The sequence below is a fragment of the Monodelphis domestica genome, chromosome 4 (assembly GCF_027887165.1).
Source record: "Monodelphis domestica isolate mMonDom1 chromosome 4, mMonDom1.pri, whole genome shotgun sequence".
NCBI lineage: Eukaryota > Metazoa > Chordata > Mammalia > Didelphimorphia > Didelphidae > Monodelphis > Monodelphis domestica.
In genome coordinates this window covers 122,415,165-122,437,349 of record NC_077230.1, presented here as the reverse complement: position 1 = coordinate 122,437,349, position 22,185 = coordinate 122,415,165, and the positions used below count along the sequence as shown (strand labels likewise).

The window sequence follows — 22,185 nt, the reverse complement described above, 5'->3', positions numbered from 1 at the left end:
TAAACTCCTATGCATGCACATGTGTGTGTATGTGTGTGTGTGTTCTATCTCCTCAGGTAAAGTAAAAAATTTTCTAGGTCATGAATATCAAATCTTATCAACCTACCTCAATTCAAGTACTTCTTGAGCACCTACTATTTCCAACTGGGCACTGAGTCCTGAGTGAGTGACAGAAGAAATACAAGAACAATCCTTTTTTTTTTTAACCATTAACTTCCATCTTAGAACTAATACTGTGTATTGGTTCCAAGGCAGAAGAGCAGTAAGGGCTAGGCACTATAGGTTAAGTGACTTGCCGAAGGTCACACAACTGGGAAGTGTCTGAGGCCAGATTTGAACCCAGGATCTCTAGATCTGGTTCTCAATACACTGATTCATCCAGCTAATCCCTAATAATTCCTTTCTTCAAGATGCATAAAGTTTAGTTTGTGTGATGAGAAATACATACTAAACAAGAAAAAACCTATAAGAGTGAGTTATAACTGTTAGTGAATAATGAAAACAGTAAGTGCCATTAGTATTCTTCTACTCTTTTGGTATTTCATCACAGTACTAAGCAGGGGACATGGTACACAGTAGCTACTTGATAAATACTTACTAAGTAGATGACAAATGATTGGACCAATGGGAGGGGATGAACAAATGAAGGAATGACCAAAAGAATGAGTGAGTAAATAAATAAAATAATTCAGCAAACACTTATTGGGTATCTACTGTGAGCAAGATATTGTATGTGATTTACAAATGGATTGGTTTCAAGAAATAAACATGTAACACGGGACCCAGAATGAGGAGTTCTATGATTACACGAACCCAGCTCAATACTGGGTGCATCATAGAAATCACACTCTTTGGTGCATTCCCTCACCCATAGTTTCCCACTGGGAACAGAAGAATTGGACTTATTTTGCCTTTCTCCATGTTTTTTCCTGGGTGTATGAGAATATGGTTTGATTCTTGGGCTCTACAGAAGTGGTAAAAGGGCCCCCGCCACTCCTCAGCAAGCATTTAAGCTAGCAATACATCAAAAATAGGACTTTGTTTCTTTGATGTGACAAAAATGCAAAACAGAAAGGACTCACTCGGGCCAGGAAAGCAGAATAGTTCTCCTTCTTTCTCTCCTTCCCTAACTCTCTCCCTAAGCACACATACAGTTCCACTGACTTAGGGTTCAGATGACACTTCAAAGAGAAAGTATTTCCCCTTCAAGTGTTGACTACTGTCCTTCCAGTAAGCCCTTCCTTCCCCAGATTCTATATGATATTTCCAAACTAAAAGGCTTGATTGGGGGATCTCCAAAAAAGGAAAGCCCTTTTGATCACTAGACATTGACATCCTCTCTCTCTGTCAAGCGCCATCAATCCAGGCACCTATATAGTCCTCACACAAACCCTGGACAAGTCATTTAATCCTGTTTTGCCTCAGTTCCTCATCTGCAAAATGAGCTGGAGAAGGAAATGGCAAACCACTCCAGTATCTCTGCCAAGAAAACCTCAAATGGGGTCCCAAAAAACTGGACATGACTGAAAAATCACTAAACAACTGAAATGAACTTGCTTCTTCCAGAAAGGAAAAAACTTATCACTCCCTCCATACCTAACCAGAAAATGCTACACCCAGTAACCAGGGAATGACTACATCATATTTGCCTTTTAGACCATAGCTCCATTGCTTGCTGTTTTATTTTACTCTGCCTCTTATGTGATCCATGATCTGCTCCACTGATCTAGGAACTTGCTATTACCCAAGAATTCTTCTTCAAGTAAAGAAGATCCAGGAATTCCTCTACCAAGAACTACAATTCCTACCTCTTTGTCCTACCACATTATGTTCCTACAACTCTTGGCTTGGTCCAAAGACTCTTCCCCACTCTATGACTGCCATCTAGATGATTGTTGGCTCTCTTAGGTCAGAGAGATTTCATCCCAAAGAGTCAGATTTTGTGTAAGACCTCCTCCATCTCTAGTGCTCTCTTTAAGTTAGTTTATATTTTAAAGGCCTCTTCTAAGAGTAGAACCAAAGTGGTCTGAAATTGTCTATAATTGGCCATTTATGTGTTAGTGGACCAGTGGATCCAAGGTAAAACGAGCTGACACTGCATCCTTGAACAAACTCTCGAACTTAGTGTCAATGAAAATAACACCTTCTGTGAGAGACATTTTTAGTGACAGAACAAAAGCCTTAAAGCATAAATCCTTTTACCTTTTAAAAGGATAAATGCTTTCAGTAACCTTGTTTATAAGGATGTAATTATGCTTTTTAAAGTCCTGGCATCTTCTTCTGAGTTCATATAGACTGGGTCAAATCTTGGGAGCCAACTTAAGAGAACCATTTTATCCCTGGGCCTCCTAATTGTAGACTCCAGGACATTTCAAATAAAGCATCACCCAGCACAGCACCATTCACATAGTTGGAGCCTGTTAAATATTTAATAAATTGAATTGAATTATTCTAGGTCAAAGACCCTTCAGGATTCACTGCCTTAGGATGCTTAGGGATTCTGGGCACAGTCAGATTACGTTTTCCTTCCATTCCAATCTCTGGAAAGAATGTGAAGAAAGTTGTGTGTACAAAATATAACTTGAATTGGCTCTACCTTTGAGTTTGGGCTGGGGCTAGTCTAGTGTGCGGCTGCCTTCAATATGATTGTTAAAAAAATATATGACATGGTGGGGGCCAGCTAAGTAGTTCAGTGGATTGAGAACCAGGCCTAGAGATGAAAGGTCCTGGGTTCAAATTTAAACACAGATATTTCCTAGTTGTGTGGCCCTGGGCAAGTCACTTAACCCCCATTGCCTAGCCCTTACCACTCTTCTGCCTTGGAACCAATACACAGCATTGATTTTAAGATGGAAGGTAAAGGTTTAAAAAAAAATCACCCATGTAAAGGTGACAATTAAATCCATGATGAGATCATCAACAACCCTGTACAGTAGGTGCTATTATTATCTTCATTTAATAGTTTAGGAAACTGAGGCAGACACTCAAGTTTTCCTGATTCCAGGCCCAGCACTCTATCCACTGTGCCACCTAGTTGCCCATTCCTATCACTACATATCATTATTATTTCTCCTCATTTTATGAATTGCCATTGACTGTAACAGCTAGTGGGCAACCTGCTCCTACTGATGTTTCTCTGAATTTAGGTAGGCTAAAGCCTTTGATAATCCAGGATTGCTTCCAATATCATGAGGCACAAGTAGAACTACACATTATTTATCCATACTCCTTCAGGATAAGTCTTCCTGAAGAGGACCAGAATATGATCATGAAAAATGTCTAAAGTCAGTTTTCAATGACAACCCCAAACTCTTCCTCCATCCTTATCAGAATAGTTCTACAAAATCTCTGCCTCTCCTGCTTCTAGCCTTAAATCATTTACTTAACTCTGAGCCTATATAAGTCGGCAATCGCTGGTACAGCAGTACAAAAGAATGCACAGATGTTTTGTCTCAGCTGCCCAAAAGAGCCATCTGTTGCAACCTTTACCAGGTTGTGCTAACTCAATGCTAAGTTCATCTTCTGGTGTTTATCTCACTGTGGTCAATCAGGTCCATCAACCCTGAAACTGTATACTTCAGAAAAAGAAAAAGGGAATGTTCAGTTATACTCTCTGATCCTTGCAGAAGCTTCTCATTTGAAGGGTAGCCACTCACTCAAACTATCATCCAACATATCTCTTTCCTTTTACAGCCCTCCATCTTATAATCAATACTGTGTTTCAAGGCAGAAGAGTGGTAAGGGCTAGGCAATGGGGGTTAAGTGACTTGCCCAGGGTCACACAACTAGGAAGTGTCTGAGATAGATTTGAACCTAGGACCTCCTGTTTCTAGGCTTGACTCTCAATCCACTGAGCTACCCAGCTACCCAGCTGCCCCCTACAGCCAGTCTTAGAAAAAGCTTTCACCATTAGTTGCCTCCACTTTTCTTTTTCACACTTCTCACTTTTTAGCCCCTTATGATTGATCTCTCACCACTAAACTAAAACTGCTCTCCAAGGTTAGTAGTGACTTCTTAATGGCTAAATCCAATGGTCTTTTCTCACTTCTCATCCTTCTTAATCTTTCTGAAACATTTAATACTGTTGACTACTTCCAAACTATTCTCCTGGTTTCTCTTTTCTCCTTGAATTTTCTTGACTGTCTCTCTCCTATTTTTTCATCTGATCATTTCTTCTCAGCCTCCTTTGCAAGTTTGTCACCTATATCCTGTCCCCTATGCAGAGGACGGCATCCTAGTGCTCCTTCCTCTTCTCTTCTTGTTATTCTTCTTTTCTTCTCCATGTTTCTGTGTCTATCTTTGTCTCTGTTTCTGTCTGTATCTCAGTCTCTGTCTGTGTGTGTGTCTCAAAATTTTATTAGTTCCAATTGGTATGACTATAGATTACTCCCAAACCTATATGTCCAGCTCTCATGTATCTTCCGAGCTCCAGTGATGCATAACCAGTTGATAATTCCATCAGGAGAGTCTATGATTGTCTTATATTCAGCATGCCCAAAACAGAACTCATCATCTTTTCCCAAAACTTCCTCCCCCTTTCTAACTTCTTTATTTCTATCTTGGCTACCAGCAAACTTCCAGTCATGTGGATTCACAATTTTGGCTTTATTTTCCATTCTTTCCTCTCCCTTACCCCCATATGTAATAAGTAGTTAAGTTTGGTCAATTCTGCTGCCATAATACCTCTTGCATTTGTCCCCTTCTCTTCACTCACATGTTTGCTATTCTGGTTCAAGCTCTTATCTTTTGCTTAAATTATTTCAGTACCTTTCTTATTAGTCCCTTCACCTCCACATCTTTCTCTCTCCCACATATCCTCCTCCATGCATCATCTAAATTGATATTCCCATAGTAAATGTCTGACTATGTCACTCTTCTGCCTTAGAAGCTTCAACAACTTCCTATTGCTTCTGGGGGGAAAATTCCAACTTTTCTGTTTGATATGTAAAGCCCTTCACAATCTATACAGTCTATCTTTCCAGATTGATTTCATATTATTCCCTCTCCTACACCCTATGCTCCTAACATAATAGTCTCTGGTGCTCCCTATACCCACATTTCTATGTCTAGCCTCTTACTTCTGCGCAAGCCTATGCCTCGTCTACCTACTTCTGCCTCCAAGAATCTCATTTCTTTCAAGGCTCTATTCAAATGCTCCTACATGAAGCTTTTTCTTTGATTGTCCCAGTTTTTAGTTCTCCCCCAAATAACTTTGTGTATGTGTGAATATTATATATCATATTTATCTACAATATAATTATTATTGTATATTATCATTATACATTATATATATTATATATCTTTACTCATCTAGATATGTGTTGATTACCTCTCCTAGAAGGTACCCCTTTGAAGGTAGGCACTCTTTTGTATTTGTCTTTCTATCCCAAGCACCTGATCTAGTGACTGACATAGAAGGCAAAGGCATTTAATAAACTTATATTGATTTGAGTGAATTTGAATGAAGAAAATAAGAGCTTCATTTAACATAGGAACACAGATGTAGCACAGTGAGAGGTTGAAATTTGGCACTGACATAGTTTCTTTGATCTTTGTAGACAGTCAAATAGGAACATTTAGACTTCTGTGACTAGACTAGACTAGGCTAGAATTCCTAATCTGGTTAGCTACATGGATTAAATGAACCAAATAGTTCAAAAATTTCCACATCCTTTTATGCCATGTAGACATATCCCTGACCTTTCACCAAAAAAAAATTATTTCTCTCTTTTTTGGGGGGAAGACAAGAGAATATGGCTATACTCAATAAAAGAAGTCTTGGAAACTTTAATGATAAAATAAGAGAGTGCTTTAAAGTTTCCAAAACATATATACATATAATATGTAGCCTCATTTGAGCCTAATAGCTCCCTGACCCCTACAAGTATGCATATCCCCATTTTACAGATAAGGAAGCTGAGGATCACAAAGATTCAGTCACTTATCTACATTCAAATAGCCAGCAAGAAACAGAAATTGAAGCCAGCCACTCTAATACTCACATTATCAAAGCATTTGAGAGTTTGAAGAGACCTCATAGGCTAGTCAAACTCATATGCAAAAGAGATCTCCATCATAACATATCCTACAAATAGTTGTCCAAATTCTGCTTGAAGACCTCTCAGGAGGGGCAACCTACACAGTCTTCTTGACATCACACCCTATCCACTGAGTGGCTTCTAAGTAAGACCTTGAAGAAAAAGTATGGAACTGGTTTCCAAGGCCAGCTTAAAAGATCCTGTCAATTACTTTATAGCTCCTCTATCTGCCCTGCTCAAGAATATCCAAGAAGTTAAGAGAGAAGCAGATTGCTTTGGAAAAGCAATTGGACTCAGAGTCAGAGGACAAAGTTTCAAATTCCTGCTCTACCACTCACTAGATGTGTGACTTGAAGTCATAGGTTGAGAGTACTTAAAGAACAGAGACCTTACCTAGTCCAATGCTTTCATCTTTTTATATGAGAAAATTGAGACCCAAAGAAGTTGGAGACTTTCCATAATCACTGTGATCTCAACCCAGATCTTCTGACTCCAAACACAATGGGCCTCTGTACCTCAATTCCCACACCCACAAATTTAATAAACCATTTGCTTATTCCAAATTACTTACTCCACAAAGCTGTTGTGAGACTCCAATGAGACAATAGGCATAAAATCCCTTTAGAAGAAGATAAAGGACCATATGAATGCTAGGTATTGATATTGATTTGGGGGCCCATCAATTTAAGAAGGGGATAATGATTCCTCTGGAAGAGGGTCTCCTTTGGTCCCTCACCCACCCAGTCATTGTCATCACATCCAGTGCCTTTACTGAAAAGATAGTTGCTGTGGCTTCTTTTCTTTTCCACCAAACCCCCCATTACCTCCTCACCTCAGATCTCCCATAACACAAGTTTGGGAAGCCTAGACTTCTCCCCTTCTCCAAAGGTGCCAAAAAGGAAGAAGGAACCTCCATCAGGGGATTCCTGCTGAGAAAGGGAGGAAAAAGGGGCCAGTGGTTCATGGCATCATTTGGGTGAGTTGTCTGTGCAAAAGCAAAATGCATTTTCTTTCTCTCCTCCTTCCTTCCTTCCCAGGGAGTCATCCAGCCCAATAATTAGTACATGAGAGATAAGTGGAAAATAAGACGGCTGGTGAGGGTGGTTCAGGCCTCCCTGTGACATTGATAATGTGCAGACGCCGAGATCACTGGCAGGGCAGAGTGCCATCCCAGGCCTGTGCCTCCCCATCGCCTCATCAATCTATCATCCTCTTAGCAGCTGACACCTTTGGCGGCTCCTCTCCACCAGCTCCGACATTAGAATTGCAAGGAGCCTCAGCTGCACTGGGGAATACAGATTCAAGAATCTCCGATTCAAATTTGTTTAAGTATTGTGAACAGTGATTCCCTCGCAAGGCATCTTCATTGCCCTTTCGCCAAAGGGGAATGGCTGGGTCTTTGTTAGAAGTACAAATTGCTTCTTAATGCAAGGGATAAAGCCAAGCCTGGGCACCTCCTTAGAAATTCCTCCCCGCTCCCGGGAACGCCGCTGCATGTCAATTTTAATTTTTGAAATTTAAACCGAGGGCTTTGTGTCTAAGCTCCATCTCATCGGAGGAAGGGGAGGAATAAGTCAAAAAGGATTAGGGACCCTGTGGGGATTGCAGATCCATAGCAATTAGACTTCATTTGGGTCTCAGACATTGGGTTTTAATCTCATTTCTGGATGGTACAATCGACAAAGCATTGGAGATTGATAAGTGTGTAACACATGTACTTGTTTATGGACTCCCCTCCCTGCACCTTCCCCACCTCCCTCTTGCGCCCTCATTAGCAGGCTGGGCTGGGTTTGAGGGTTTGGCTTGGGTGGTTCTTCATTTTGTTTCCTTTTCTTTCGCTCTCAGTGAGTGAGGTTTCCAGCTCAGGACTCAAAGAGGATGCAATCATCACTCATATTCAAGTGAGTGACAATAAAAACATTATTGAAATAAACCAAGAGCATAAAAAGGAATGTCAACAGGAAACTAGGCAGGGGGCATAATTGTCTTTTAAATGGGAATCACAGCTCTTAGCATCCCTCTGGAATGAGTATATGCAGAAATAGGGGCACAATGGCAGAGAAACTGCCATGAAAATATATGTGTGCATCTGTGTGCATAAGTGTATGGACAAGGTTGTGGCCACAATGACAGATTTCCCTAAGGCACTCAGGAACATCAACCCCAGCGCTTTAAAGTTGTTCAATATATGCATACATAGAGTGTTCATTCTTGTCTATGAACAGACCATACACAACCAGTTTTGCATTTTCTACATCAGGACCACAAGTATTCTGGGGTGTCTGCAGGTATTGCCCTCTCTAAGGGTCCCTCCCTCTCTTTTCCCCTTATTTTTCTCCCCAACAATTCATCCCCACCCCCAATTCTCATACATTTGAATGACACAAAACTATTTCAGGGACCCAAATACATCAAAGCTCTAATATGTACACACATTTTTTGTAAATTGTAAATTAGATCAAACTGATTATTTTGAAAGCAAATATGGACAATTACAAAAAGGTTACTTTCCAAACAACATGGTGCTGAAGTCAACCATTACATGAAATAATAACGATAAAACTCTATTTATGGGAAAGGTAAGGTTGCCCTCGAATTCCTTTGTGTTGACACAGCCCCAACAAGTCAATGATTACTCATATGTTTTACACAATCTGGAACAGACACATTATGTCAGAGCATTGACTTATGTCCACAAAACTCCTTACAAAAAGTGAAGTGGAAGATGATAGCAATTGTCTTGAATATTGACATAGAAGAAAAATGTTTAATTCACTTAATTAGGATCTTTGAGGTAAAATGTTTTGGGGGATCTCAATGATCCAGATAATTACCATGGTTTACATGGTTCCAAAATAAGCATATGAATGAGTGGAGGGGTGTGTTTTGATTTGTGTGTGTGTGTGTGTGTGTGTGTGTGTGTGTGATTCTAAATATGTGATAAATTTTCCTTTTCTAGCCAAACAACTAAAAGAAAAAAAAAACCCAAAACCCTCTACCAACAAGTACTCTGCTTTTTAGAGGGGAAATTGTTTTCCTCATTCCTTCCCTAATAATCAGTCACCAGCCAGTGACCTTTCCCCTTTCCTCTCTTTCACTCTCTCCCCAGAATAAAAAGGTAATCTCAGACAAGGTGGCAAAAGGCAGAGTCAAGTTGACAAAGACAGGTGAGGAGGTAGCTTGAAGGACTGGAAACAAAATGCCAGCTGGCTACTCTTTCCTGGATTCAGGCCACTTATCTGGAATCTGTCATTTACTCCCAGAAGGCCTCAGGAGCTTAATAGTAAATAGTTCATGGCACAAGAGTCCCTGCTACATTTCATCGAATCACAGGTTTAAAGTTAGAAGGGACCTTAAAAGCCAAGTCGTCCCACTTCCTGGTAAAAATGGATTTCAAATAGGCTCCTGTTCGGAGAGATCTCTTAAAAATAGGTGCTGAGACAAACACCCAAGAGAGCCAAGAAGGTGGAGTGAAACCATTCTGTCCTCTAATCTGTGACTTGCCTCTATCCTGGATCCCTTCCTCTCCTCTGTGGTTCATATCACCTCCTCTAAAAGAGAGGAGAAATAGTTGGGGGAGGGGTGCTGTGGGCAAGATCAGGGAGGTTCTGGAACCATGGACGGAGGCCATGAATTAATATAATGGAGCTCTGAGAGTGGGGAGGGAAGGGGCCAGGCTAAGTAATGCTGACAGAGACACAAGGAAGCTGTTGTCTAAAAACACAATTTAATATTTCACAGTTTGAGTGAGGCGCGGTTTGTTTGTTGGCTGTTTTGTTAGTTTCTGTTGGCGTTTGCTTGGTTTGATTTTGCGGACAAACACGGACATTCGCACAAGTATTTCATTTCACAAAGAATGACGCCTTGCAGAGCTCCTTACAAATAAGTGTCGATTTAGGCCCATATCCCAGGCAAGGGGTACCAGGAGATTCCACTTCAGGAGGATTTCAGCAGTGAGTAAAGAAGGGAGAAAGAAGTTTCCCTTTGCCCGGACTTGTCCATCCTAATCAGTTTTTTGTTTTTGTTTCTCCATCTCAGTTTTTGTATGTAGGTAGGGACCTTTGGTTCCCTACACCCCATCCCGGTCCCCTTCCTCTATTTCCCCTTTCCCCAGCGACGATGGGCGAATCCTGAGCCAGAATTCTGTCTGGGGCCCCAGAGGAGCGAGCGAGTGAGATTACAGATACACGAATGGCAGGCTAGGGGAGTAGGGACTGACTGATGGGGTGGAGGAGAAATGTGGTTTGGTGACTGTCCCAACTGAAATGTGACGAGTTGCCATGAAGTAAGAGGGTCCTGCAGAAAAGGGCTGCACCCCAAGCTCCAGCCGAAGAGGGAAAGGGGGTGGAGTGCGCCGGTCCCCTCTCCCACTCCCTAATCGGGATATAAAAGAAAGCCAGAGAAAGTGCTGTACTTGTTGTTGTTACCACCGTGCGCCTTGCCCCCGTCCAGCTTCACGTAGACCTCGTCCCCGGAGTCCAGGTGCAGCACCACGCTGTTGCTAGCGTAGTCGTAGTTCTGGTCCGCGTCTTGAGCGATGGCGCTGGCACGGACCTGGGGAGATGGAGCCGGCGGGGGCTACTTGGAGTAAGGCGCCCCTTTGCCCCTCCCCCCGCCTCTGTGGCCCTCTCCCATAGCCCATCTCCCTAACCCCTTGGCACCCGTGGCTCGCCCTCCTACTGTAGCCTACAGAGGACCTTCCCATACCCCGGTCCTTAGTGGATTTCTCCTCCAACTTTGGCAACCCCCCTCTTTTCTGCTGCTGCTTAGTTGGACTTTACGGGGATGGGTGTGGAAGGCAGAGGAGTAAAGGTGAAGGCAAAGTAAGCTCCTGAGGTCGGGGAGGCAGAGTGCCCGAGGCTAGAAGAAAGGAGAACTCTGCAGAGGAGGACCTCGGGATGGAAAGACTTTTTGACTATTTAGCCAAACCTAGGGACCTCAAGACTAAAGAATTTACCAACCACAGGTTATGGAGTCGGGGCAGGAGAAGGGTAGGAGGCGCCCAGTCCGCAAAATCGTTTCATAGTGGGGGATCCTGGGGGTGCAGGAGCTCCAGACATCCGTAAATCTTAGTCTTACTGGAGACCCCGCGCCAAAGCCCTCTAGCAACATAGTAATCCTAAATAAGCGTCCCCTTTCTAGTCAAAGGGCCCGGGAGGAGGTGCGTTCTGAGCGCACTAATGTCCCGGGAGGAGGCGGACTTCGGAAACAGAAGTCTAGGGGAGGATGAGGGCAAGGATCCCGGAAAGAGAAATGGGGGGGGGGGGGGAAGGAGAAAAAAGCGGGTAGCAAGAGAAGGAGACTGACCTGCCCGTTCTTGCAGAGGTCTGCCCACATACTGGTACCATCCCCGCCTCGCATGAGGATGTGGTAGGTGAAGAAGTAGATCCCTCGCACTTGGCAGCTGAACTTGCCCGTAGTCGGGTCGTAATGGTTGCCCAAGTTAGTGACCACGTCGTCGAACTTGAGTACTTCGTAACCTTCGTGGGGGCTCTTCAGGCCCACGTAGAAAGCTATCTTGGGGCCACTGAACGCGGCACTCAGTGCCCCAGTCACCTCGCCGACGTCCCCGCCAGCCCCTACTCCTCCACCACCAATGGCCCCAACGCTGCTCCCACCTGCCCCGCCCGCAGCCAGCTGCAACCCGGGCATCCCGGGCTTTCCTGAGTCTCCTTTCTCTCCCGGAGGCCCTCTTGGTCCAGGGGGTCCTGGCTCCCCTGGAGGACCTCGGGGGCCCGGTTTCCCTGGCCGGCCGGGCTCTCCCTTGGGTCCCTGGATGAATGGGGGCGGGGGATTGGCACTCAGGTCCTGCATGACTTCCAAGGCAGCTGTGCTAGGACCTGGGGCCGCTTTGTTGCCTGGACTCCCAGGCCCTCCCCCGGGTCCCCCGCTGTAGGGGTCGCATATCATGCGGCAAGTTCCCATCATCTCATAGTGCGCCGAACTGGGAGGTGCAGCCTGCAGCAGCAGCAGGGGAACGGCGATAAGCAGCACCAGGGCCATGGCCAGCAGTACGCCGACGGCGGCCAGGCAGGCGCGCCTCCGCCTCTGCCAAAGCCGGGAGGCGACAGCGACCAGGTCCTCTTTTCCCGGAGAAGTAATGGTGAGGCGGTGCGGGTCACCCCGCTCCCCACAACGAGGGGCCGGCTGAGCTGAGTCGGGGCCGCCTCCCCGACGTGCGGATTCCCACGCTCCCCCTCCAGCACCGAGCCGCCCCGCTGAACTTCAGCGGGAGCGCTCCGGTCCCGAGCCTTCTGGCCCGCTGCGCAGAAACTGTTTCAGAGAGCCTCGGAGCCCGGCGGGCATGGTGAGGGCATCGTGATAGGTGGCCGCAAGCTGGAGACGCACTCCTAGCACACAGGGACCGCGGATTCGGCTTCAAGTGTTCGCCCCGGCGTCTGGCTGGTGCCTTAGGAGCTCTGCCTCTGCCTCTGCCTCTGGCTCCAGCTCCTGGTGTGAGAGTGTCTCTCTCTTCCCGTGGCGCTCTCCCTCTCTCTCCCTCTCCCTCTCCCTCTCCCTCTCCCTCTCCCCCCCCCCCACCCCCCTCTCTCTCTCTCTCTCTCTCTCTCTCAAGGAGGGGAACCCAAACAGCCTGACGTAAGGAGTCCGGAGGTAGGCAGGCTAGAGGAGCTCCAAGGCAGCAGCAACGGCATCACAAGGGAAATGGGTGTCTCATCATCACCCACCACCACCATCATTAAGAACAGCATCATCCATCCTATTCATAGGGAAAGGAGCTCTGCCTCTGATTCGAGCAACTTTGCCCAGCAGTACAGAGATGCCACAAGTGAATGTGCTCTGTGAATGCATACACATACCAAATAATGCACTCGGAAAAATACGACTCATGCTTGCTCATCCTCACTCATCCATACACACGCATAGGCAAATAGATCATAAAGTCAGAGAGTGAAAAGAGCTCAGGATTAGTAGTCATCAGATCTGGATTCCAATTTCGATTCAGCTAATGAACAGGTTGTGACTCTGAGCAAATCACTTCACTTTGAGGTTCAGACCTCAGTTTCTCCACTCTGTAAATTAGGGGTAATAGTCCTCACATTTATTATTGTGATGCCCATACTGCTAGGTGACTGCAGTGATGAAGTGCTAGGATTGAAGTCAGGAAGACTCATTTTCCTGAGTTCAAATCTGGCCACAGACATTTCCTAGCTGGGTAATTCTGGGCAAGTCACTTCACTCTGTTAACCTCAGTTTCCTCAACTGTAAAATGAACTGGAGAAGGAAATAGCTCAGCACCCCAGTATCTTTGCCAAGAAAACCCCAGCTGGAGTCATGAAGAATGGACACAATTGAAGAATTGTTGTGTCAAGTGAATCCTTGGTAGTCATAGTGGAGGTAGTAACAGCAGAGTTGGTGCTGGGCTCTAATTCACTGTGCTTCCACAAGACTCCAGTGACTCTTATCTCCACAGCGATATGTTTGGCTTTCAGGTACCTGAAAATGGTCTCAGCTGTCCTTAAGATAAAAACAAACAAACAAAAAGCTTAAGGCCCATACCTAAAATCAGTCTCATTTGAAAGATGATCTATGAGGGAGGCCTAGAAGGAAGAAGTGATTTATGGAGGGGTACAAAATTAACAGAGCCAAGCTGGGATTTGAACTTGGACCTTCTCTTTCCATGCCCTGTGCTGGTTACCATCTCAGAATGCTCCAGACAAGAGCATGTTCAGTGTACCGTCTGCCAAGGCACACACACATACCCCACACCAAAGATGGGTTTCCCTTTTCTTTCTCCAAAGCCCTGGGAGAACACACAAGAGGTGCCCTTCCACATCCGAACCTCTTTCCTCAGGTACAATAAAACAGGGACCAGATTTGAGGACAGAAGAAGTCTATTCAAATCTTGGCCTTGTTACTTACCATCTGTGTGACTTTGGGCAAATCATCTAAACTCTGAGCCTCTATTTCATCAGTTGTAAAAAATAAGTCATGCTTCTGGGTTCAACCCAGAAATTTCCTAGCTGTATGACCCTGGCCAAGTCACTAAACGCCAACTGTCTAACCTTACCATTCTTTCACCTTGAAACCAATATTTAGTATCGATTCTTAGACAGAAAGTAAGACTATTTTTTGAATGAAGTCATGCTAGATTAGATGACTTTGAAAATCTCTCCCAGTGTTAATTCTATGTGAGCACTGTAGTTTGGGTTTCTGTTTGAGAATTAACTTTTCCAAACGATGCTGGTGATGATTTTCTTTTTGACTCCAGCTCTAAAGAGAGAAAGATTTATAGAATCTTTGATTAGGGCTTCCAAAGTCCCTCTAGGAAGCTCTTCCAGCTACCTCCATCGTCACGAAGTTAAGTCAAAGAGGAAAGGAATGACACACAGAGCTCATTCCCTGAGTCATAATGTTTGTTCCCTCAGCCTCCTCTGCCCTGTTCTACCAGCATGAAATGCCTGACATACATCCTCATCAACTAAGTGGAGCTTTCACCTTCTGCTGAGATATCCACAGTGAAAATTCCCTTACCCTCAAAGCCCAGGATATTGTTTCTCATCAACAGAAATAACAATAATTGGGAGCAGCTAGTTAAGACAGTGGATAGAGTGCCAGGCCTGGAGTCAAGAGGACCTGGGTTCAAATCTGACCTCAAACACTTCCAGACAAGTCACTTAACCCCCATTGCTCCTCTGCCTTGGAACCAATACACAGTATTGATTCTAAGATGGAAAGTGAGAGTTTGGGGTTTTTTTTTTATATTTAATAGTGGGGGAAGCTAGGTAGGATAGTGGATAGAATTCCAGGCCTGGAATCAGGAATACCAGGGTTCAAATCTGGACTCAGACACTTCCTAGCTGTGTGACCCTGGGCAAGTCACTTGATCCCCATTGTCTAGCACTTAACCAATACACAGTATTGATTCTAAGCAGGAAGGTCAGACACTTCCTAGCTGTGTGACCCTGGGCAAGTCACTTGATCCCCATTGTCTAGCACTTAACCAATACACAGTATTGATTCTAAGCAGGAAGGTAAGAATTTTTTTTTAAATGAACATTAATTATACCACCCCACACTCAAATGGTGCTGTATTTTTCTCTAGAATCAATTCAACATGTCTAAAATTGAGCTCATTTTTCTTCTTCCAAAATCTACTCCTCTTCACTTTCCTGTGGATGTCAGTTGAACTCCTTATATAGAAATAGTCAGTCGCCCATGCTCAGAACCTTACAATCATCCTTACTTTGTACTTTCCCTCTCTGTCCACATCCAATCAGCTGTGAAGTTTGGGTTAATTCTACTTTTTTTGCCCACATTTTCTGCTTTCTCCATTCCCTTGTTCATCATGGTAATGGTCTTCTAACTAGCCTCCTGCCTCCACATTCTCCCCACTTCCCCTTCCTTCCCCTAGAACATGGTGTGGTGGAATGAGACAGTATAACAGATGGAATAAAAGTCTGGACTCAGAGTTAGAAGTAGAGAAAAAAGTGAGTTGTGTTCCCAGTTCTGTCACTTACTAACCTTGTGAACTCTCTTACCCTTAGTTACTTCAAGATCATTGGTTTCTCCAAATCTGGAAAAGATGGATAATAGTGATATACATCTACCTCACTAGACTGTGAGGATAGTGAGGAACAAATGAGATAATATAGATAAAACACTATGTAATTATTAAGATATTTATGCTATTATTCATCTTCCACATTGATGCTAGAAAAATGTTTCTAATGCAGAGTTTTGACCAGAGTTCCCCATTGTCTACTGAATAAAGCCTAGACTCTAGCCCAACATTCAAGGCCCTTCTAAATTTACCTCCAATCTCCCTCTCCAGACTTTTCTACTTATTTATGTATTCTATACACCAGCCAAACTGGATTACTCATCATGCTTCCAAAATAAGATACTATAACTCTATGCACCCCAAATTGTCCCACTGTGTTTTTATCAGTGTTCCTTGGAACTCCTTTCTTCCTCTTTTCTTCCTCCCCCCAAACTCTGTCCTAGCTCTTTCCAGTTGCAACTGATCTTTCTTTTCTGCAAAATATCTCCCCAACCCCACCACCACCAATTATTGATACTTCTCAGCTTCTTATATTATTGTTCAACTGTTTTTACTTTGTGTCCAACTCTTTGTGACCCCCATTCAAGATATGCTTGGCAATGATTCTTGAGTGCTTTTCCATGTCCTTCTCCAGCTCATTTTACAGATGAGGAAACTGAGTCCCAAATTGTTAAGTGACTTACCCAGGATCACACAGCTGGGAAATATCTGAGGCCAGATTTGAACTCAGGAAGATGAGTTTTCCTGACTCCAGGCTGGGTAGTCTATGCTTTGCATCACCTAGATGTCCCTAGCCATTTAGACAGGAAAAATAATTGGATGTCAAATCAGACACACAAATTAAAATCCTAGATCTGTCATTTAGTACCTATCTGACTTTGGACAGGTCAGTTATCCCCTCCACACCTCGGTTTCCTAATCTGTGAAGTAACTGATTGGACTAGATAGCTTTTAAATTCATTTTCTGATCTAAATCTATGGTCTTGTGCTCTTGCCTTCTTTCTTTCTTCCTTTCTTTCTTCCTTCCTTCCTTCCTCTCTTCCTTCCTTCCTCTCTTCCTTCCTTCCTTCCTTCCTTCCTTTCTTTCTTTTTATTCTTGACTTCTATCTTAAAATGGATACAAGTATCATCTCCAAGGCAGAAGAGTGGTAAGGGCTAAGTACTTGGAGTTAAGTGACTTTCCCAGGGTCACACAGATAGGAAGTGTCTTGAGGTAAAATCTGAACCCCAATCCTTCCAATTTTGGGCCTGGCACACTATCCATTGAATCATCTAGCTGCCCCTTTATTTGTTCTCAGATAATAATTACTTGCGTACCAGTCTAACCTCCCCATTAGATCTTTGAACGCAAGGTCTTTTGTCTTGTTTTATTTCCTAACTGCTATACTTCTAACATTCAACAAATATTAGTTCAGTTTCTACCAGGTACCCACCTACCGAGACTCTGTGCCAGACATTCCACAGACATACTAAATTGTGTATATACAAAGATGAAGGACTTACATAGTGTCTCCCCCCCCCAGAAGCTTATCATCTAGTATGGAAGGGGAAGAAAAAACAAATGCCCAAATAACTGAAATGCAAGCCAGAATATCATAATGGCATAGAAAAGGTACAAGGAAAGTGATAGAAGAGAAGAGACTTAACTGGGTGATCAGGGAAGACTTCATAGAGGAAACTATGCCCAAGCTGGTCTAAAGGAAAGAAGGACGGAAAATAATTGAGCAGATAGATCACGTAAATATTTATCTATTTATAGGTAATATCTACAGTTCCATGAGGTTCAAGACTGCTTTTTCTGCTGTTTGTGTTGTTTTGACTTTGTATTCCAAGAATCTTGCATGTAGTAAGTGCTAATAAATACTTATTGGATTGGATTAGACTGGCTAAGTTGGTAGGTGGAAATGTGGATAGAGGGGCAATCCTGGAATCAGGAAGACCTGAACTCAAATCTGGCTTCTCAGACACTTACTAGCTAGATGTGTGACCCTAGACAAGTCATTTCACCCTGTTTGCCTCCATTTCCTCATCTGTCAAATGAACTGGAGAGGGAAATAGCAAACCACTCCCAGATCTTTGCCAAGAAAAACCCAGTGAGGTCATGAGGAGTCAGACAAGGTTGAAACAACAGAACAAGTGGATAGGTGGTAGGTCCTTAATAGAATCTGAATAAATGATGAAGAAATACAAGGAGGGATCACTTTCAGCTTTGTGTCATCTGATACGCAGTGTGGTGTAATGGAAAGAGACAGCCAGGGCTTAACTCTGGGGTCTCCATGTTACTGTACAGCTAGAAGCAAGTGTCTTAACTTCTCTGAGCCTTAGTTTCCTCATTTGTGAAACCGGAATAAAAATATTTGTATTTCCCAGGCTTGTTGTCAGAAAAGTGCTGTAAACCTTAGAACACTGTACAAATACAACCTCAATGGATTAAAACCACACTAAATTTTGAACCACCCTTAATATACTGCTGTTTTATTTTTAATCCACGCTTCAAATTGAATCACTCTAGGGAACTTCTCATTGAGAAACTGTCCTCTACCAGTACAAATCAACACCCTTTGAGTTATACAGACTTGTCCTAGGGCACAGAGAAGCCTGATACTTCTACCCATCTACTCCACCTGTAGAGGACTGTACTACACCACTGTACTCTGTCTACACTAAATTCCAATTCACTAGACTTACTACTCTAAGAGGCAGCAGGATGTAGTGAATACAGATCCAGCCACAAAGCCAGGTATGAATGAATGAAGGGGGGGGGGGTGGTGAGTGAATGAGTGAAAATGCATTTATTAAGAGCATAGTATTGTCTTTTGCTAAGCACTAAGAATACAAATAGAAAAGTAAGACAGTCCTTGTTCTCAGAGAGCTCATGTTCTAAGGGGCAGTTAGGGGGCTCAGTGGTCAGAGAACCAGGTCTAGGGATGGGAAGTCCTAAGTTCAAATCTGGTCTCAGACATTTCTTCATAGTATGACCTTGGGCAAATCACTTAACCCCCACTGCCTAGTTCTTACCACTCTTCTGCCTTGGAACCAATACATAGTCTTGATTCTAAGATAAAAGGTAAGGGTGTGTGTGTGTGTGTGTGTGTGTGTGTGTGTGTGTGTGTGTGAGAGAGAGAGAGGGGGGGGGAGTGGTCCTTTGATCAGAGCCTAGCTGTGGCTCATGGAAAATTAATAAAGACTCATTCCTGCCACCTCATATCTCTAATTTGACTCGGTCATCCCCCTCATGGTATCTAAAACTTCTATCCTGTCTCTATCTTCTACCTTAAAGCTTCTCTCCCCTCTGAGGAAGCTTTAGAACCAATACACAGTATTGATTCTAAGATGAAAGATAAGAGAAAGAGAGGAAGAGAGGAAGAGAGGAAGAGAGAAAGAGAGAAAGAGAGAAAGAGAGGAAGAGAGAGAGAGAGAGAGAAAGAGAGAAAGAGAGAGAGAGAGAGAGAGAGAGAGAGAGAGAGAGAGAGAAGAGAGAAAGAGAGAAAGAGAGAAAGAGAGAAAGAGAGAAAGAAGAAAGAGAGAAAGAGAGAAAGAGAGAAAGAAGAGGAAAGGAGAAAAGAGAGAAAGAGAGAAAGAGAGAAAGAGAGAAAGAGAGAAGAGAGAGAGAAAGAGAGAAAGAGAGAAAGAAAGAAAGAAAGAAAGAAAGAAGGAAAGGAAGGAAGGAAGGAAGGAAGGAAGGAAGGAAGGAAGGAAGGAAGGAAGGAAGGAAGGAAGGAAGGAAGGAAGGAAGGAAGGAAGGAAGGAAGGAAGGAAGGAAGGAAGGAAGGAAGGAAGGAAGGAAGGAAGGGAGAGAGAGAGAGAGAGAGAGAGAGAGAGAGAGAGAAAGGGAGAAAGGGAGAAAGGAAGGAAGGAAGAAGGAAGGAAGGAAGGAAGGAAGGAAGGAAGGAAGGAAGGAAGGAAGGAAGGAAGGAAGGAAGGAAGGAAGGAAGGAAGGAAGGAAGGAAGGAAGGAAGGAAGGAAGGAAGGAAGGAAGGAAGGAAGGAAGGAAGGAAGGAAGGAAGGAAGGAAGGAAGGAAGGAAGGAAGGAAGGACAGAGGTTCTGTTTCTGAAGTTTTTAAACCATCTGAGGCAACTGGTGCTCTGGGTGCAACATATCTGAGGAGAAGGGGAAGATCCAATACTCTGTCAGGTGTGCTGACCTGCTTGCTGTGAACTCTATGTGTGCCTATAACCACAGGCTTTGTATAATCCATCAAAAGGAAGAGCAAGGTACATTCCCACATCTATCACCTTGGAAGAGATGGTCTTTCTTAGGTATCACCTGAATCTTTGTTTCAGTAACATAAGTCCAATTCCCTTTCTTCTAGAGGACCATCATAAATCTCTACCAGTGAGGGGAAACTCATTATGGTCCAATGATAGACAGCATTGTGAAGTGGGCTTGAAGTCCAAAAAGTCAGGTTTCAAATCTTGCCTCAGATACTAACTGGTGACTAATAGTGACCCTGGGTATTTTAACCTTTTTTCCTCAGGTTTCTCATCTGTAAAATGAGATAATTTGATTTGATTGTCTTAAAAGTTTCTTTTTCCTTAATATTTATGCTCCTCTATTCCCATTCAGATCCAAAGTAATAGAGAGTTTGAAGTTTCATTGCCAAGGCCTCCTAATATTCTATTATTGTTTTTCCAACATTTTGGTCACATCCAATGCTTCATGACCCTGCTTGTGGTTTTCTGGGAAAAGATACTGGAGAGGTTTGCCATTTCCTTTTCCAGCTCATTTTATAGGTAAGGAAACTGAGGCCAATGGGGTTAAATGACTTGCTCAGGGTCACACAGCTAGGAAGTGTCTGAGGCTAGATTTGAACTCAGGAAGATGTCTTTCTGACTCCAGTCCATCACTCTATCCATCTGGCTGCCTTCTAAAATTACATTGCCCAGTGTCATTTATTCCATTCAGGAGAGGGCCTGTTTTAGTCAGAATAAACATCATTTCAAAAATTCCAGCACTATCCTCTTCCTCTAACGAATAACCTCCCCACCCTCTCTAGTTCATGCCTGAAACTACACTTTTAGGACTTTTTCCTCCAGTTTAAGGCATGCCCTGAGTTAGAATGCCAACATCCTTTTAAAGGAGTATCAGTTAAGTTTTACCAGTCATTGATACAAAATAATTTAGTTTATCAGCTCCTTGGAAAGCAGGCTTTGGTAGAGGAAAAAAATGAGGGCACTGGCCTTCTGGGGAGGTGAACCCAATGGACAAGTGTTGAGTATCAGACAAACTTCACTTCCTTCATGACTTCAGCTAAAGACCAACTCAGATTTATCTCATCTTATCCAATGTCCTCTATGGCCCAATAAATCCTTAGGTGTATCCAGTAGAATTTAAGCTCCCTGAGGGCAGGGATTATTTCATTTTTGTCTTTGTATCCCCAATACACCATTATCATCATCATCATCATCACCAACCTAGCTAGTACTTTAAGGTTTACAAGAAGGTCTTTATAAATATTATCTCATTTTATCCCTACAATAACCTTGGGAGATAGATGTTTTATTATACTATAGTTTACAGATGGAGGGACTGATGCAAGAAGCCAATAAGTACCTTGGCCAGGGTTACATAGCTAGTAGGCATCTGAGGACAAATCTGAACTCAGATCTTCCTTACACCAGGTCCAGCGCTCTATCCATTCTATCACCTTTATTTGTTGTTCAGTCATTTTTCAGTCATGTCTGACTCTTTCTGACCCCATTTGTAGTTTTCTTGTCAAAAATACTGCAATAATTTGCCATTTCCTCTTCTAGCTCATTTTACAGATGAGAAAACTGAGGCTGATAGGGTCAAGTGACTCCCCCAGAGTTACACAACTAGTAAGTATCTAAGGCTGAATTTGAACTTGACTCCAAGTCCTGTACTCTATCAACTTTGCAACTTAATGCCCTATTACACCACCTAGCTACCATATCTGGCCTTGCACTATTCAGGGGCAGGAAATAATTCCTATTTTCCCTTTACAGTATTTTTAAACCTTTATTATTTTATACTATATATATAATATTATGTTATACATATAAACTATATAATATAATTTTATATGTTCTGTATAATATAATGTACATATACTATATTATGCTTATAATATATAGTATATATGATATACAATAATTTTTTATCATTAGTTCTTTTTTAATTCAAAGATACTTTATTTCCCAATTACATGTAATAATAATTTTCAACATAAAATTTCCAAAATTATAAGATCCAAACCGTTTCCTTCCCTTCCTTCCCTCCCCCAATTTGGAGATGGTAAGCAATTGGATCTGGGCCATACATATATTATCATGCCATACTGGCTGTAGAGCACACTCCTGCAAAACCAAACCCCCCAAATAAAACCATAAATACACTGATGTGAAAGATAGCATGCTTTGATCTACCTCCATCCAATGCCAACAGTTTTCTCTAGAGGTGGATGGCATTAGCAGGGGATCATTTCAAAGGTAAGAACACTCCTTCTACCCATGGAGATTGTTGTTTTGTTGTCTTCCTAAATTATAATTTGCGCCATATCACACAGTCAGTGTGTGCCAGAGGCAGAACTTGAATCCAGATCTTCCTCGCTCAGAAGCTGCCTCTCTGAATCCACTATCCTAAGTAGCCTGGCATATTATAGC

At 43.1% G+C, this 22,185-nt stretch overlaps 1 protein-coding gene across 1 annotated transcript; it reads right to left on the bottom strand.

Annotated features, from left to right (window-relative positions):
- Window positions 1-7,667: 7,667 nt before the first annotated feature.
- C1QL2 (complement C1q like 2) lies at window positions 7,668-12,833 on the bottom strand. Its single transcript, XM_007494064.2, has 2 exons — window positions 11,346-12,833; window positions 7,668-10,592 (listed from the first exon to the last, which is right to left on the bottom strand). Exons 1-2 carry the CDS (start codon window positions 12,039-12,041, stop codon window positions 10,413-10,415), a joined length of 876 nt encoding a protein of 291 aa, XP_007494126.1. The 5' UTR covers window positions 12,042-12,833; the 3' UTR covers window positions 7,668-10,412.
- Window positions 12,834-22,185: the final 9,352 nt, after the last annotated feature.

Coding starts and splice junctions, on each gene's coding strand:
- C1QL2 (XM_007494064.2), bottom strand. CDS start 12,041: ATGGCCCTGGTGCTGCTTATCGCCGTTCCCCTGCTGCTGCTGCAGGCT. Junction 10,593..11,345: donor ACCTCTGCAAGAACGGGCAG/GTCAGTCTCCTT, acceptor CCATCTCCCCAG/GTCCGTGCCAGCGCCATCGC.